Source organism: Corvus moneduloides, chromosome 1 (assembly GCF_009650955.1).
Source record: "Corvus moneduloides isolate bCorMon1 chromosome 1, bCorMon1.pri, whole genome shotgun sequence".
In the NCBI taxonomy this organism is placed as follows: Eukaryota; Metazoa; Chordata; class Aves; order Passeriformes; family Corvidae; genus Corvus; species Corvus moneduloides.
Window position 1 is genome coordinate 46,564,128 of NC_045476.1, and position 15,607 is coordinate 46,579,734.

The 15,607-nt window shown below is 39.8% G+C and overlaps 1 protein-coding gene across 8 annotated transcripts in view; it reads left to right on the forward strand.

Moving 5' to 3' along the window:
- TBC1D5 (TBC1 domain family member 5) overlaps positions 1-3,600 on the forward strand; it is a 316,694-nt gene extending 313,094 nt beyond the window's left edge. For all 8 annotated transcript variants that reach the window (XM_032108463.1, XM_032108473.1, XM_032108445.1 and 5 more), the window contains one exon: positions 413-3,600. In XM_032108463.1, coding sequence (XP_031964354.1) covers positions 413-706 — 294 coding nt within the window. In that variant the 3' untranslated portion in view covers positions 707-3,600. The remainder of the gene's footprint in view (positions 1-412) is intronic.
- The last annotated feature ends 12,007 nt before the right edge of the window (positions 3,601-15,607 follow it).

A 15,607-nucleotide genomic window follows, 5' to 3' on the forward strand; every position in this document is an offset into this window, starting at 1 on the left:
CACTACATGGATGCACTATGATGGTGAGACATGTAAGACTGTTATACCAAAAAATGTATTTTTAGAGTGTTACATTTTATGCTTTTTTAAATTATCTCAGTTGGTCAGAGCATGATGCTAATAATGCCAAGGCTGTGGGTTTGATCCCTGTATGGGCCATTCACTTAAGAGCTGGGCTCGATGATCCTCATGGGTCCCTTCCATCTTAGAATATTCTGTGATTCTGTGAAATAACAAATTATGTCATCCAAAGTTAATATCCACTTTATTTTTCACTTTATTTGGTCATTGCCACTTTTGGATAGTAACTATTCCTTTGTCCCATTCCCATATCCCTGACATGCTTCATGAGCCTTGTCATGTGGTAACACTGGTACTCACTTTAAATCCTTTCTGTGCCGTTGTTTCACAGACTACAACTGATTCAAGCATCAGTGAGAGCAAGAGTGCTGATGACTATATTATGGTTTCCAAAGAAGAGGAAAGAAGTAAAAGTGCTGCCCCAGAGCCAGCACAGTCCCTTCAGGCACCCAAGGAGGCAGCGGTGAAGCCAGAAGCTCCGTCTCGTTCTTCTTTGATATTCTCTGACCCTCTGATGGGTTCCATTTCAGCCTCCTCCAGCAATCTGAGCTCCAGCCCTGATGACGACAGTAGTAATAACAGCAAAGATTCTGACTTTGCTATTGTCAGCCCACTGGACATCTAAAGAAACAGATTGGGAGAGTTTGGGAAATCAGTCATTACAACTCAGCTCAAATTTCTATGATTCCACGGGCTGGATAGTTCTTTGGATTACAAGGACAGAAAATAGATAAAGGTAACCCATTTCAGCTGCCAAAAGCCCAAATTAAAATAAAAAGGCAAACAAACAAAAAAACAACATAAATTTGCTACTTTTAAAAAATAATATATACATTTTAATAACTGCCTTAAATAAAGACCCAGTAAAACCCAGTTCTAATACACAGTTACTCTTAATTATGCTCTTACTGTACTTAGGAGCTTTGTTACTATAGAACTGTTGCTTTCCCAAAAGATAGAATAGTATATGCTAGGTACCATAATGGAAATGTGTAGATACCTGGCATCAGACCTGAAGCAGCAAAGACAAGCTAGATTTAATATTGTCCTTTTACAATATATGCTTGACTGGGTTTTCTGAGTAGGAAAGGGTACTGTTTCTTCAGAGATTGTGATTAGAGAAGTAGGGACTGAGTATCAAAAAGATTAAAAGCATCATCCTAGTAGGAAGTTTGTTCTCCCTTGAGGAATCCTAATTTCTTCATTTTCATCTGGCAATAGCCTGAGGTGTGTTCAAGGCAGAGGTTTGTGTAGTTGTTCCTCAGTGCTTACAGGAGACTATGTGACAAACTCCTTGAGAATGAGGACCTATACAACAGAGCCTTATTTGCCTTTGTCTACTTTTTCCCCTTGAGAGTTCCCAATTCACCTCTTTCCCTCTTTGTCTACTTTTACTTCCCCTGGCATGATTTTTTTAATTTTACCCAGACTACCACAGTTAAAACAGTAGGTGCAAGGGAAATAACAGTGTTTCGTAGTGTAGACCTGAGCTGGTTGAACTAAGCTAGCTCAAGTACGATAACTTACCAGGGAAGGTTGCAAAGTGAAATGAAATGTTCATAATTAAAAGCACTTTATGTCTCATTGCTATTATCTTCTATAGACTCTGTTTACATATATTCCTGTATGATTTCCATATTTCTAATCAAGAGAAACATAATGGTGCAGCAGTGTTAACCAACAGAAAGTTTCTAATTAACTCTATAACTTGTTCTTCTGTGGAAAAGTGTATTTCTTTCCCATCAAGTACATAGTACATTTAATAACAGCTTTTTTCAAGTTTATGAGGGCAGGTTTTTGTACTCTCTGATCCCTTTGACCTCTGTTGGAATTCACAAAATGCAACTGGTGGTGAGTAGACCATTCCTCTTGCAGGACCTACACAGAGTTAGCTTGAGGAAGGAATGTTAGTATGTCACTCTGTCACAGCAGCAAAAAAAAAAGCATTATTTGCTTTTAAGATGCATATACATTGTACCATGCAACAACTTCATATTTGCATGGCAAAGCTTGTGTTTGTTCAAAGTTATGAAATTGTAGTTATTTGCTGCTTAGTCTGTAATTGTAAATGAAGTACCGTATCCCAAAGATGAGGTGACGTGTAATTTGCTGGTCTTAGATTTTACAAGGTCTGTGTCAGTGACTGAAGAGTTGTCATGTAATTACATGGTAGCTGCCATCCTTACATGTTCAAAAGCCACCATGTAGTTCTTCAGAGATTATTTGTGCCTTGTAAAATGTTAAAATACTAGAATGTTATGAGCAGGCATAGCATCACACCTCTCTGCAACGGAGTAACGCGAACAGGCAGATGACTATTTTGATGAAAGATCTTAAATGCATAACATTCTGGAGAGGTGTTTATTTTGGTTTAATTTTAAGCTTCATAAAAAAATCACTTTGCAATTAGCATGCATGCCTGTCTCTGGGTTTATTTTATTACCCTGAGTTTGCCTAAATGCCACGGGATTGGGTGGCTGTTGATTTATTTAGGTCTTTCAAGCTTTCCTAGCCTTAACCTATTCAGCAAGGCTTGTGGCACCAACAACAAAGGGGAATCTGTTCAAGAAGTACCTGTGGAAAGAGGAAAGAAATATTCTGGGGACAGAGAGAAAAGTTTTATATTCTATGATACATAAACCTTCAAAGATTCCAGTAGTTTGGGAGGAGAAAATGTTTTTACTTCTTTTTTATTTTTTTTAAGCATCAGTCTTTTGATTTCTGTTCTAGTGGGTTATTTCAGGGATCACATTGCTATTTTCTTGAACAGTCTCATTGTCAATGAAAGAGTGTGATTTGTACAGGTTTTTTTATTTTTGTAAATTAATTGTATCTTTAATATTGCATATTTTAAAACAGTAGTAAAAGTATATAAAGATCTGGGGAGTTTCTGAGAAGAATCAGTGAATACCGATGAGCTGAATGTGTATCATGCCATGGGATTATGATAAAAATCTTCAAAAGCAGAGAAATGATTATACAAATAAGATCAGAGTAACTCCAGTAAATGAATCTGCTTTGGTTGTACCATGTCTTTCCACATCTCAAATATGTTGTCTCTGATACTTGATCATAGTGCAGAGATAGTTAAAAGTATTTTAGTATATTCATTAAGTTAGACTAGTAAATTAGATAAAATGTCAAATCATCACCCTGTTTCGTGTTATGTTAAGAATATGCTGAAAGAGAAATTGTCATTTAAAATACAAGATTATTCTTTTTCTCTGGAAATGACCTGCTCATAATGTTCATGGATAACAATAATGAGATAGAAAATTATAAGCATTGCAAATTGCTGATGAAAACTAATGCGGCATTAAGATTGCTGATCTGAGACTGTTGTACTGTATCTCACATCTGTAATTTATTACTTTAAAGTCTCTTGCATGTCATGTCAGTTGTATGTACTGCAGAAAGGCAGTATCATATTTTGACTGGGTATTGATTTAGTCGTGGAGCTTTGTATCTTTACTCTGGAAGAACATCTAGCCCGCTTTATTAAAGAAAGATTTAACAAACTTTCTGGGCTGTGCTTGTGCTGTTTTCTCAAAAAAGGGAAAGCTTTTTGACTAGAATACTGGAAGTACCATTTCTGAGAACTAGGATGATTAAAACTTAAAAACTATCTATGTAAGCACAAAGTTTTACTAATACTTTAATCCTATTTTATATATGTGATCCAGGGAATAAAACTGCTTGCCATTTATCTCAACTGAACAGTATAGAATATCTCCTGTTTTACCATATTTCTTGTATCTGAAAATAATGAACCAGAATTTAATGCGACATAACTTTTCTACAATATAATGATGCTCGGTATAGTATCATCATTGTGTCTCACTAACAGTGCTAGTATCTGTACAGTACATTTTTGAATCTCTATACTTTAATTCACACTCTTAACTCTTTCCCATGATTCTCCAGTATGTTCTCATTAAATGGCATTGAGGCAACTATTTAAAAGATCACATTTCAGATTTAAGGTGTACTTGTGCTTGGCAGTTACAGTGTTGTCTGTTGAAATACAATCCTAACATGAACAGATTTTCAGATTCTTGGTATCAGCCCTTAAATAATACTTTTGATTTTGTGCTTCATGTATTGGTCTTGAATGAATGATTTTAACGGTTTACTAGACTTGAAAAGGTGCAATTTCATAAAATAAGCTTCATTTGGCTACGGAATAGTAATTACACTTCCTTGTAATCTGTGCTGTTCTTTTGAGAGTGATTATCTACGGTCTCTGCATTAGTGTTTCCCGTGTCCCCCAATCTGCTAGACTCTGGCTTTAGTAGTTAGCTAAATTTAGAGACGGAAGAGCATGAAAAAAGGTCATTAGAGACACAGCAACTTGAAGCATGCACACAGGCAACTTGCTTGCCTGCTTCTCACAACTCGTTTAACCACTGAAATGGTAAGGGAGGTTTTAGATATGTGGGAGGATCCTGCAAGAGGCAAAGTACATAACCTTAGAAACAGACAATGAGGTGGAAGGGATGCAGCTTGAGACTCTAAAACTATGGGTTCTTTAGAGCAGGAACCATCTTTTTCTCTGATTTTTTACGACACAAACACTGTCAAAATTAGAATAACAATAACAATAATATGCTCATTATTTCACCACGTTTTGCTCTTTCAAACAGTGAGCTAGATTTAATCCAGTGACAGAAACTCAGCTGATAGCAGCAGTGTTGAGCAGTGGAATCTGGTCCCAAACTGCTGAAATAAGTGCTGATGAGGAGCAGTAGTTTAATAAATAAATTAAAACCAAAGAAACCTCACACCGGAAACAGGACTATAATGTTGCCAAATAAAAATTAGCTGTATTTCTTTCCAGATATATATGAAGTATAAAGTATTTTCTAAACTGTGCTTCAGGTAGCACTTGTGTCCTTGTTTGACTATGTCAGGTAGGTTTGTGCAAACCTATCTTTGTTTTTAACTTGTAAAAGCGTAGCTGATGCCAGGATGTGGGAAGCATTAAAATACATCAGCTACAGAGAGGACATTGTGGTTCCATTTTCTATGAATAGTAAGAATTTGATCCTTCAAATCCCGCTGATTTAACACTTTCCCCGTCTTCCATGGTGACAACATGAAAAACCCTGTAAACATTTCCAGAGACTTGATGGGAACTCCACTGCTTAAGTCATCACATGCAATTGCAGAGCTTTGAGCTGAGAAGGTTTTCACAGCTTTGCCTTTGAGTGTGAGCTTTGGGGACTGTGGCAAGATGAGGTTTGTCTGAATTTTTAACTCATACAAAGAAGCATTTGAAGGTATTACAAATTATCATGTCAGTATTTGAGACCTTTTGGAATGTAAATTCTACATAGTTTTGAGATGGAAGAATAGTTGTCAAAATATCTTGACTGCCCACCTGCTGTGTTAATTGAATTCAGCGGGTGGGAATATAGCAGCATTTCCAGAGCATCATTAAACTCCCCTTTAAAATAAGGGTATATCAAGCAAACAGATATTAAAAGGCAGATTGTCAGAGTTGTCATATAGCTTTCTGGATAATATATATGTCTCTGCTATAGTCAGGAATATGCATCATTTCTATCCACAAATGGCGGGGCTTGCAACATGCTGGAACACATGGCAGAAAATGTTAATGAGTGTGAGCCTGTTCATAAAAACCTTTGTAAAGCTTCAGGGATTAAATTACACCAAAATTATTTTTAAAATATAAAATAAATACACTCCAAGATTATTTAGACTTTCAAAGATTATCAGGTCTCAAAAAAGTTTCATTTAGTTTAGAAAAGTTCAATGGAACTCCAGCCTCCAGGTGATAGCACAGGGTGACTTACAGAAGCACCTAAAGGAGTTTGGGACTGCAGTGAACTTCTTGTGCTTCAGACTTGTAACTTTCAAATTCTGGAGAAAATTAATTCCAGTATGTAAGCAATGAATTGCACATGTTTACTAAGTTGCAAAGAAGTCATGATGGGGGAATTCCTCAGCAGACCCTCTTCCCAAACTTCTTTTGTTCTCGTTTCCCACAGTCAAGCCCATCTGACAGTTCTGTGGTACCCATAAAAATTTCAGCTGTTTAATCTTCTTGAATAACTGAATTCTCAGTCACTGTGATCAAAGTTAGCTGTTCATCATCTCAGGACTCCAATACCCTACGCCCGCAGCCTGGCCACCAGCCCAACCAGTGTGCTCCTTGTTCTCGTGTAAAATCTGAAATCTTATGAAAATCTCACAATACTTCTACAGCAGGTGGTATCCATATTCAGTCCTCATGACTTCCCTGTGGTAAACTTTATTGTAAGTTTTATTGCCTAGTATTTTCTCTAGCCATACTTCCATTGTAATTCTTACAATCAAGAAAAAAAATAGAAGAAAACCTTGGCTTCGCTCAAAAATGCTTTGTTTTTTCTTTCCTCCCTCTACTGGTAAAGTCTCTTTGCTGAGAATTTTTGGTTTTGTTTCCTGTAAAACAGCCTATGTGTATTTATAGTGCTTGTGAGGTAAAGTTCTGATATGTGTTGTCTTTAAAAATGCTGAAACAAAACACTGATTTCTCCAAACTTTTTCCCATACTGAATGGGGCTTGAGTTAAGCATCAACTTTAAAAAAACTATGAATGGGAATAGTGTCTATTTTGAATTTCTGAAAAACAACATCTTTTAGTAAACGCATTGGAGGGCAAATAATGTACTCTTCCAATCTATGTCATTTTCTTTTAAAAAAATTTTTTAATTCACTATTCCCTCCGGTGAGACCATGGAGAAGGAGAACTCTGCTTGGGGCAGGATGCTCCTGGGCACAGGGGAAGGTGGCCCATGGTTGTGCTTGGAGGAAATGCGGGACACCCAAGGCCATGCCACATTGGCGTGTGTCTCCATGTCTGGAGCAAGGGAAGACTCATCCTTGTGCAGGGGCCACAGGCTGCAGTGTTGCTGGACAGATGGAGGATCAGAAGATGAAAATGGGTGTGTTTTACCTTCCATGGAGCTTTAAGCTTCAGAGGAAATAAAAATGGGAAAACAATTGCAAGCATCATTAACTCTGCTGGCATTGCAGTCACTGAAATGTGTTTTCCTCAGTGTTTCCTTTCTGTGGGATGCAAATTTTGCATTGTAGAGGGGCTTATAAAGAGAAAATAAAAATCTCCTTTTTCATATTCTGACACTTTTGCTGTATGTGAATATTATGGGTTTATAAAGAGATGTTATTATTGATGTATGTCCACATAGAGATTGCAACAATTTCTCTCCTGCTCTCTCCTTGATATCTCCTCCATGTATCAGACATTTTGAAGTAAGCAAAAGAAAAGAGAGAGAAAGAGCATCTTTAAAATTATTGTAATCTAAGTGCTGAGTTTTTATATGATAGTATGTTTGGTAGCTTGCACTGGGTAGAAAACCAATGTCTATTAAGACATGTTGGAGAGAGAAAAAGTGTCTACCATTTTTTGTCTACATGAGCATTGTGTGTTTTTCCAGTGTTTATTAAGGTGCATCTGGCCTTACTGGAGGAAGTTATATGATGAGTATATCATCTGCAGAATTTTTTTTTTAAAGAAAGAAAATCAGTACTTGCTTTTGCATATAAAATTTATTGTTTTCTAAAATGTTTCATTCTCTGAAAATACCTTTTGTGGTGCTTCTATAAGATACATCAAGAGTTTATTTTTCTTTCTCACCATCCTCTGTCTTTTGTCTGCGCCCTGGCATGTGCACAACCTGCAGAACCATCTCATTTCCCCATCTCTGCCTTCCCCAGGTTGGGATTTATGAGAGATCCAGTTGCAAGTCATCTGGGCAAAACTGCACCAAGAGATATGAGAGTACAATACAAATTGCAGCTTGACCCAAATTAGCAAGTCACACCTTGCCAGCAAACATTCATTGATTCTTTGACCTTGCAAAGCCACAAGCACACCAAAGGTCTCAGGCTGTTGAGTCTGGCCTCTTGTGAAAGGGAAGCATTCATAGGAAGCAATCTGCATGATAGAGCAGTGTACCATTATCTGAGAGTAACTGTATCCTTTACCTTCAGAACCAGAAAAGATGAGTCTAAGTTTCAGCAAGTTTATGAAATGCACAGCAAAGCCCTCAAGCACAGAGAAGCAGCCCAAAATTCTCACATTTCGTAAGCCTGTCAATGCACAGGTGGATGCTGACATGATCAAGATAAAGACAGGCACTGGGGGCTGGTGATAAAAATAAGAACTCCAGTTTCTCCTGCAAAATGCCGATGAGACCAAGTAGAAGCATCAGGTAGGAGCAAGGTGAGTTCAACAAAATGTGAAATTCTACCCCCTTCTTTCAGAAAGAAACTGTAAAAGTTTCAAGTATACTGTTTTGGTATTCTGTAAGAGAAAGTCACCTTCTGGTTCAAAATTATTTCAGTTGGAAACTTGATGTAATCTTATACAAAGAGTACAAAAAGTGAAATATATACAAAACTTTTAAAACTAATATGTTTCAGTTTATGGTCTTTTAAAATTCCTTCATCAAGTCACTCATTTTTGGATGGATGGGAGCTTATCTTTAATAAGAAATAAAGTCTGCATCAGGCAGGTGGGCCTGTGCTGCAGGATACTCCTTGGGAACAGAGCCAGGCAAGTTTAAACCTGAGAGATACTTAAAACAGGAAGTCGGGCTTTGCATCTTACACTCAAAGCCAGGACTGGCATTTTATAGTGGTGGCTGCTAGAGATATGTTCTGACCTGAAAACCTCACTCCTCTTGGAGAGCAGGGACAGCTCATACACTGAGGCAGATGGAGCTGGCTGTCTGTCCGTCTGTTGTCTCTGTACATGCCTGGCCGTCTGTCTGTCTGGCAGACTGGGATGCTGTATCAATACCGAAACCATTAGCTGTGTGATTGGCATTCACCATATTTTGGATGAAAGAACGGTAGGTTAACCCAAGGTTTTAGCAGTGTGCTGGGCAATCTTCTCTCTAACCTTATCACACTTGCAGAGCCACCATGGGGAGAGGTAAATCCCCATTTCCAGAGCCTGCAGTGCAGACCCAGCCTGCTTGGATCAGATCACCCTGAGTGTAAATCAGCAGGCTTCAACCAATGCCCACTGCCACAGCAGCTTATTCAGATCAAGATATGTTTCTTTTTTAGCCAACGTGCTGGTCTAGACAACCATGTGCATCAATGGTTCATCACAGGGCTTGGGGTGGCATTGCAAGCCAGCAAGTCAAGGTAATGCAAATGGTCTCCAGAAACAAAGGTGCCATGGGGAGATTTTTATTTATTTTTTATAAGAGGTTCTGTTAAAGTTTGAGAGTTTTAGAGAGAGTAACAGAGTACTAAGCTTATTGAGAGCATTTTGTTTATCAATTACATTGCTGCACTTTGGTAACCTGGGTGCTGGGGAGAGCCTCCTCTCCTCTTCCTGTTCCATCAAAGTAGCTCTATGCCAGCACTTGTTCATCTCTGCTGATGGTGTGTGTCCTTCTGCTGTAAGACGCCCTTAAGAAATGACAGGTCCTTGTCGTATCCAGGATCACTGGAAATGCTCACTGCAGACACAACCCCTAAGTACCCTTTGGTCTTCAAAGATACCTGACACTGATCACACTTGGACTTGTGGGTCTGGTTGGTTGTGCGTAGAACATCCGTGTTGAAAGCATTCTTACACTTGCACCTCTGCTGGGAGCAGCTCACCACAGACTCTCCCCAGCAGCACCTGCTGCAGCTGCTGATGGTGCTAAATCACGTAGCAAAACCCAGCAAGGGCGGCAGCAGCTGACACTTCTTGGAAGTCCTCGCCTCAGTTCAGGGAAAGTCTCGAAGAGGAATCACAGGCCACCCAGGGCCTCTGCACTGGGGTGGGAACGGGACACTCGCCAGCAGCCCAGCACTGAGCACTTAGCAGCGTATGGACAGCAGCACCTGGCCCTTGCCCACTTCTTCAGAGGCTGCATTGATTTTGGGGGCTGCATGGGGCGCTTGGCACCCCCCCTGTGGCACATTCTGTGCCAGAAATCCTCCCCATGCTCTGCTCCCCAGCCCCTCAGCGTCATCTATTGCTGTTCTGGGGCTGCTGTGGAGGTAGTGGCAAGTTTGCAAAGGCTTTTGGTGTGAGTGGGCACTGAGCCCCATACAGGCTGGTGTAACCTAATTTTCATACATGCATATATCCCCCAGTTTGGCTACATCTGGGGAGGAAAGTTTCCCTTTTGGTTGTAATTGACTTCCTGCTGAAAATCTTCTCAGAGCTGTTCTTGGGACTTGAAGTCATAAGGGAGGCAGAGAGGGGGTCTTGGTGTTCTTCACTTTTTCAGAGAAGGAAAAGTGCTGGGGGTTATTTCCTTCCTTTTAAATGTGCATAGACCTTCCTCCTGAGGATGAGCAATGAGCACACTGCCTCTCCAGTGCTGTTCTGTGCCACGGGTGGTGATCACAGGGCTCCAACATGCCACCCACCAAGCATGTTCCAGAGGGAGCAAGTGGTACCACCAGTGATGGTGGGAGAAGTCTGCATCTGAGCAGGTATAGCTATGGCCCTCGCCCATCCCGTGCATGCCTGGAACCCAGGCTCTGCCACAGCCTGTGTCAGCAGGGAGCTGTGCAGCACAGCCTCCAAATTTCCCTGTGAACCAAGCTCTTCAATAAGCAGAGCGTGAAGAACCCCATCACCAAAAGTCCTCTGCCACACAATGTGTGGGCCAGGCAGTGCCCTGTAGACTGCCAGTGCCCCACAGCAAAATGAATCTGCACTGACCTGAATCGGCATTAAAAATAGATCCTGAGATACAGGACTGGGGAGAGCGGAAAGGCAAAGCATGAGCTCATTGCTGCTGCTGACTTTTGCATTTGAATAGATTTTCTTAAACAGTAAAGAAGCAGCTAACATCTGGTTAGACTTTTGTTATGGAGTCCATGTTTTAGCACCATAATTACTGTTGCATTCAGAGTTTTCCTGAATTCCCTTATTTTACATCTCATGTAGCTTAATGAAAGTGGCTAAGAGATTTAGCTGAAAATGCTTGTGCAATATTGATTAGGAGGATAATTTTAGGAATGTTTGGTAACTAGAACACATTTTCTGTTTCATTAGAAGAACTTGTTTTTCTAAAAAGTGTCTTTTGATTTTGTGACCTACCTTCTCAGCTAAAGATGACTTTTTCAAAGTAAAGGTGTGGGAGAGTAAAAGAAACTAACTGTACCATGATAATGAGGGGAGGCTGTGAGAGCAGTGTGAAGGCTGTTGACTCTAGTTGCCTCGAAACAGGTTTACAAACAGCTCCAAGAATAAATTTGAGTACACATGAATAGCAAGTGCATTAGTCACATTAGGGCTTAATGAAGTGTTTATGAAAAGCAGCCTTGTAGCACTGTCCTTCAGAAGTAATTCACTAAGATGGGTCTGATAACATGTTCTGGGTTTAATTTGTCCAGTGTTTAGGTCACTTAGGAAGGGAGACAAGGATAGGATACCCAACATTGTTTCAGGATTAACAATCAATTGGAGAAAATTAGAAATTCTCCTGGAGCATCTGTGCTTTATCAGATTCAACTTTGCGTGCCATTAATTCATAGACACCATTAAAATCAAGAGTGGAGCCTACACTGAGCTCTGACTTTCACAGAAATCTTAATAGGAACAGGGCAAGAAATGGGGACTTGAAGAGAGATTCAGTTCATAACAAATGGAGGCTTCCAATCACTTACCATTTAATTGCCTCAATGCATGGCAAAGCACTGCCTTTTCTGCCCCACCTTGGACACTTGCCCATGCTGTTTTACTTTTGTAGATGACCTGTGATTAGGGAGTCTGAGATTCTAATACTGCCATCTCTGCTATAATCTCTACGGTCATTATGGAAACAGGGAACTTGCTGTGCTCCCACCCCTGCTGCACCAAGTTCCACCAGCTCCCAAGGGTCATACGGAGAACTGAGGAGTCAAATGCTTCTACTTTGCTGTTGGAGAAAAGCAGTGTGACAACTCATCAGCAAGCCAGATGTCTGAACTCACAGAGTGGCAGAGCTGCACCAAGCAGGAACAGGAGCTGGTTCGTCTTTGGTTTTGGTTTCATTGTGACCCCATGTAATCTGCAAGGGTAGAGTGGGCTCTGCATAGGATGCTGAGGTGGGACAGAGTCAGTATCTAAATGAATTATCTGCCTGAATACACTGAAGAGAATATTTGGATTTAATAGCTGAAGTGCTTTGCTGCTTCTGAAAATACTGGCAGCTGCTTTAAAGTCTTGTCTGAGCTGTTCTGTATGCCCTTTTCTAAGCTCTAGAGAGTGTAGTTATAGCTCTTCCCTAATACTGCATAACAAATACATGAAAAATGGTATCTTCTGCTGCTGAGGTAATGGGAAGACCCTGCTTTACATCAGATTGATAGTTGGAGTGGGTTTATTGATTACAGCATTTGTGAGGACTATAAACTTAGAGAAGAAAGAAAAGTAGTTGGATGCAGAGGTTAAGTCTAAAGGTACTGTAGATTTATCATTAGTGTCACATACTTGTTTATATTAATGCTGCAAAGAAAAAGCTGCAATGGCCTGGATGCTGAGAGCATAATGGCTCTGCTCTGATTTGATTTTCTATGGAATTCAAGATTAAGGCCACGTTTGAAGAATAGCTTGGATCAAATAGGTACATGCAACAGAAGTAATCAGACGAGACTGTGTTTGCTACACTGAAAAGCTGCTGTCCCAACAAATCATTTTGTGACTTCACTAACTCTCAGGGCATGGAAATATTGACTGATAGATGCATGACTTCTCCTGAATTATCACTTGCCTATGTGTACTAATGTAGAAAATACAGACAGTGCCTATTGTTTGCCAATGACTAGAAAAATGATTGATATTCTAGGTTACCTTTACAGTTTTCACCAATAAAGGCTGGACCAGCTTTATGCTTTCATTAAGGAATAAATCCAGCACAGACAAAAAAGTCTGTTGGATACGTCAGCCTCTGCACTGTTACATGCCAATTTAGCCAATATCATGTAGTGCAATCTCTCTGCAGCATGAGAAAATGAAAGAATTTAGAGCAGGTTCTTTCCCTCAGTCTTTCACAAAGTACGTTTCCAGATCTTTGCTATTCAACCTATTCCGCAAATAGGAGGAACTAATTCCGTGTGTGTGTGTGGTTTATTATATCAGGGTGTTTATTATTTTTACATAACATTGCTGAACTTTATTTGAATTCACTAGTTCATTTACTTTGTGGGAGAGGAAGTCTCCTGGGAAAAAAAATTAGTTGTAGAAGCCTGTGCAGAACAAGCAGTATGCTTCATGTTTGAATCTGGAAACCAAGACTTCTCCTTTTAGAAAGTCTGGGAAAGAGTATCAATGAACTCTTACACATGGGATGACTTTAAATAATCTTTCTACATCTGGGAAGCTCCAACATTAACAGAGGACCTACTATCTTTGGGGAGCATAAGCAAGCCTTTATAGAAGGATGAAGGAGTTTTGGACAAGGAGGACCTGTCCAAGATCAAAAACCAACATGCTCACAATTGTTTGAAACATTTTGGCAGTTGCTGTGTTTTAACTTGTTCCCTTTGTATGTAATAAAAACCTTCATTAAAACAACAAATAACTAGTTTGCAATGCTTATCTGGCCTTAAATAAGGTATTACCATCATGGTATTTGAAAGTTACCATGGTCATAGAAAGGACTGTTCCTTAAGTTTTGCTTTAAAAAGCTAATCCCTCAGTGTGCCTTTGATCCAGTAAGTTTTAGGAAGCAAAGAACTTACTGTGAGATGCTGACATTTCCAAACTGGTCTTTTATAATGATCTTCCTCCATATCTGAATATCTTAGGGAGTGAGATCCCTAATGGACCTCCCAACCTCCATCTTACCTGTCTTCTTACAGTAAAAGACAGAACTCGGCACAGGGCACAAATATGTCCTCTGCTGGGACTGATTCACACTTCTTTTGGGGAGTGGGAGGGATGGGAAGACACCTTTTATGGTGGAGAGGAATCTTACTGGCATTGCTAAAGTAGTTCTTAGAGAAGAGAGTTGTGCAAGAGAGCTGTGTCCAAGAGCATCACTAGAAAGCATTCCCTGAGGAACAGGGCTGGACTCACCTCACCCTTAGATATCTGTTTTGGACCTGCAAACTATAAAAATGGAATGACAATTAACATGCTCATTCCCCCAATTATTTTCTTCTAGTTTTTCATTGTTTTTATTGTTATTATTGTCTCTTACAAAATACCCAATATGATTACTAAGGGCATGAAGCCCTTGCCTTGCAGATCATGTGATAAGTAACATAGGTCAGGGTACTTTTAGTGGAGAAAAAATCACCTGCTCACAGTGTCCTTCAGGAAGTGGGGAGACGTCGTTCTTGCCTGTTATCTCACTGTATTTCCTGTAAGGCTCAGCATGTTGGTTGGAGTAAACAAGGGTACACCCAGATGAGTGCTGTAGGTTGTTGTGAGTCAAAATAGCAGGTAGTTCACATTATTTGTGTACAAAGTTTCAGTTCCTTAATAGCATAGCATATCTTGCCACTAGGCTTACAGATTTCTGCGTTATGTGGGAAGAATGCATGTTTCACTAGGAAAGGTTCCTTAAGAAGATACAGATCTTCATGCTTTGATTATAAATTCTGTACATTGAATAATTTATGTTAACCAGGATTCTCAAATAAAACCAGTGAAAATGCAAATAATGCTTCTTCCTTTTTATGAGAAAGCTTCTAAGAGCATATAAATATTTTGTTAGAAGCTCCATTTCAGCTAGCAGACCTTCAGAAATTAGGGCACTGAGCTGTAAACTTCACATCCTGTTTTTTCCTTAATACCATCTGGGAAAAATAATGGAATCTAGGCTTTACTGTCTTTCCACAGATCATAGACAAGCAAAAAGGCTATCGCTTGCTTTGTTGTGTTGAGACTTTCACCATCCATGTGAAGCCTAAACCTTGGGTTAATCTGTGAACCATGATGGCTTTATTTTCAAAGCAGCAAGCTTAACTTAAAAGCTCTGTGTGACTTGAGGTTTTGGCTGCCTAAGGCTGCTCTGGTCTCTAGGTCTCCTTACAGTGGCCATATCTCCTCCAACTCCTCACCAAAAGGTGCTACACTAACTCACTGCCCTGGCAGGAGAAACAGAGATGGGAAACTGACTCTAGACTTTCTTCTTCACAAACATTGCAGCAACATCTATACCACCGGATTCTTTTTTTAGATCTTTTGTAAATCTTATGTGTTTTATTGACAAGTAAGGATATTTCATCTAGACTCTCCTCAAATTACTAACATACAGCAGCCAAGGAGCTACATTTCACAGCCTCTGCGATGCAGTCATTGCAGCACTGCCACAGGAAGAGGAGACCCATCAAGGCTCTTTTTGCCACAAAGGATTTAGATGTTATGCAGAGGAAACAGCAATCCTGTCCATTTTGTTACCTAATTCTGCACCCTTCAAAAAGAAAAAAAACTTCTGGGTCTTTCAAAAATGCAGCAGTGTGGTAGTTCATGATCTCCATCTTGGTCTGTGTTTTCTGGAGCCTCCCAGCTGATTACTGCTAAGGACTTGAGTCTTCTTTCTTACATTTA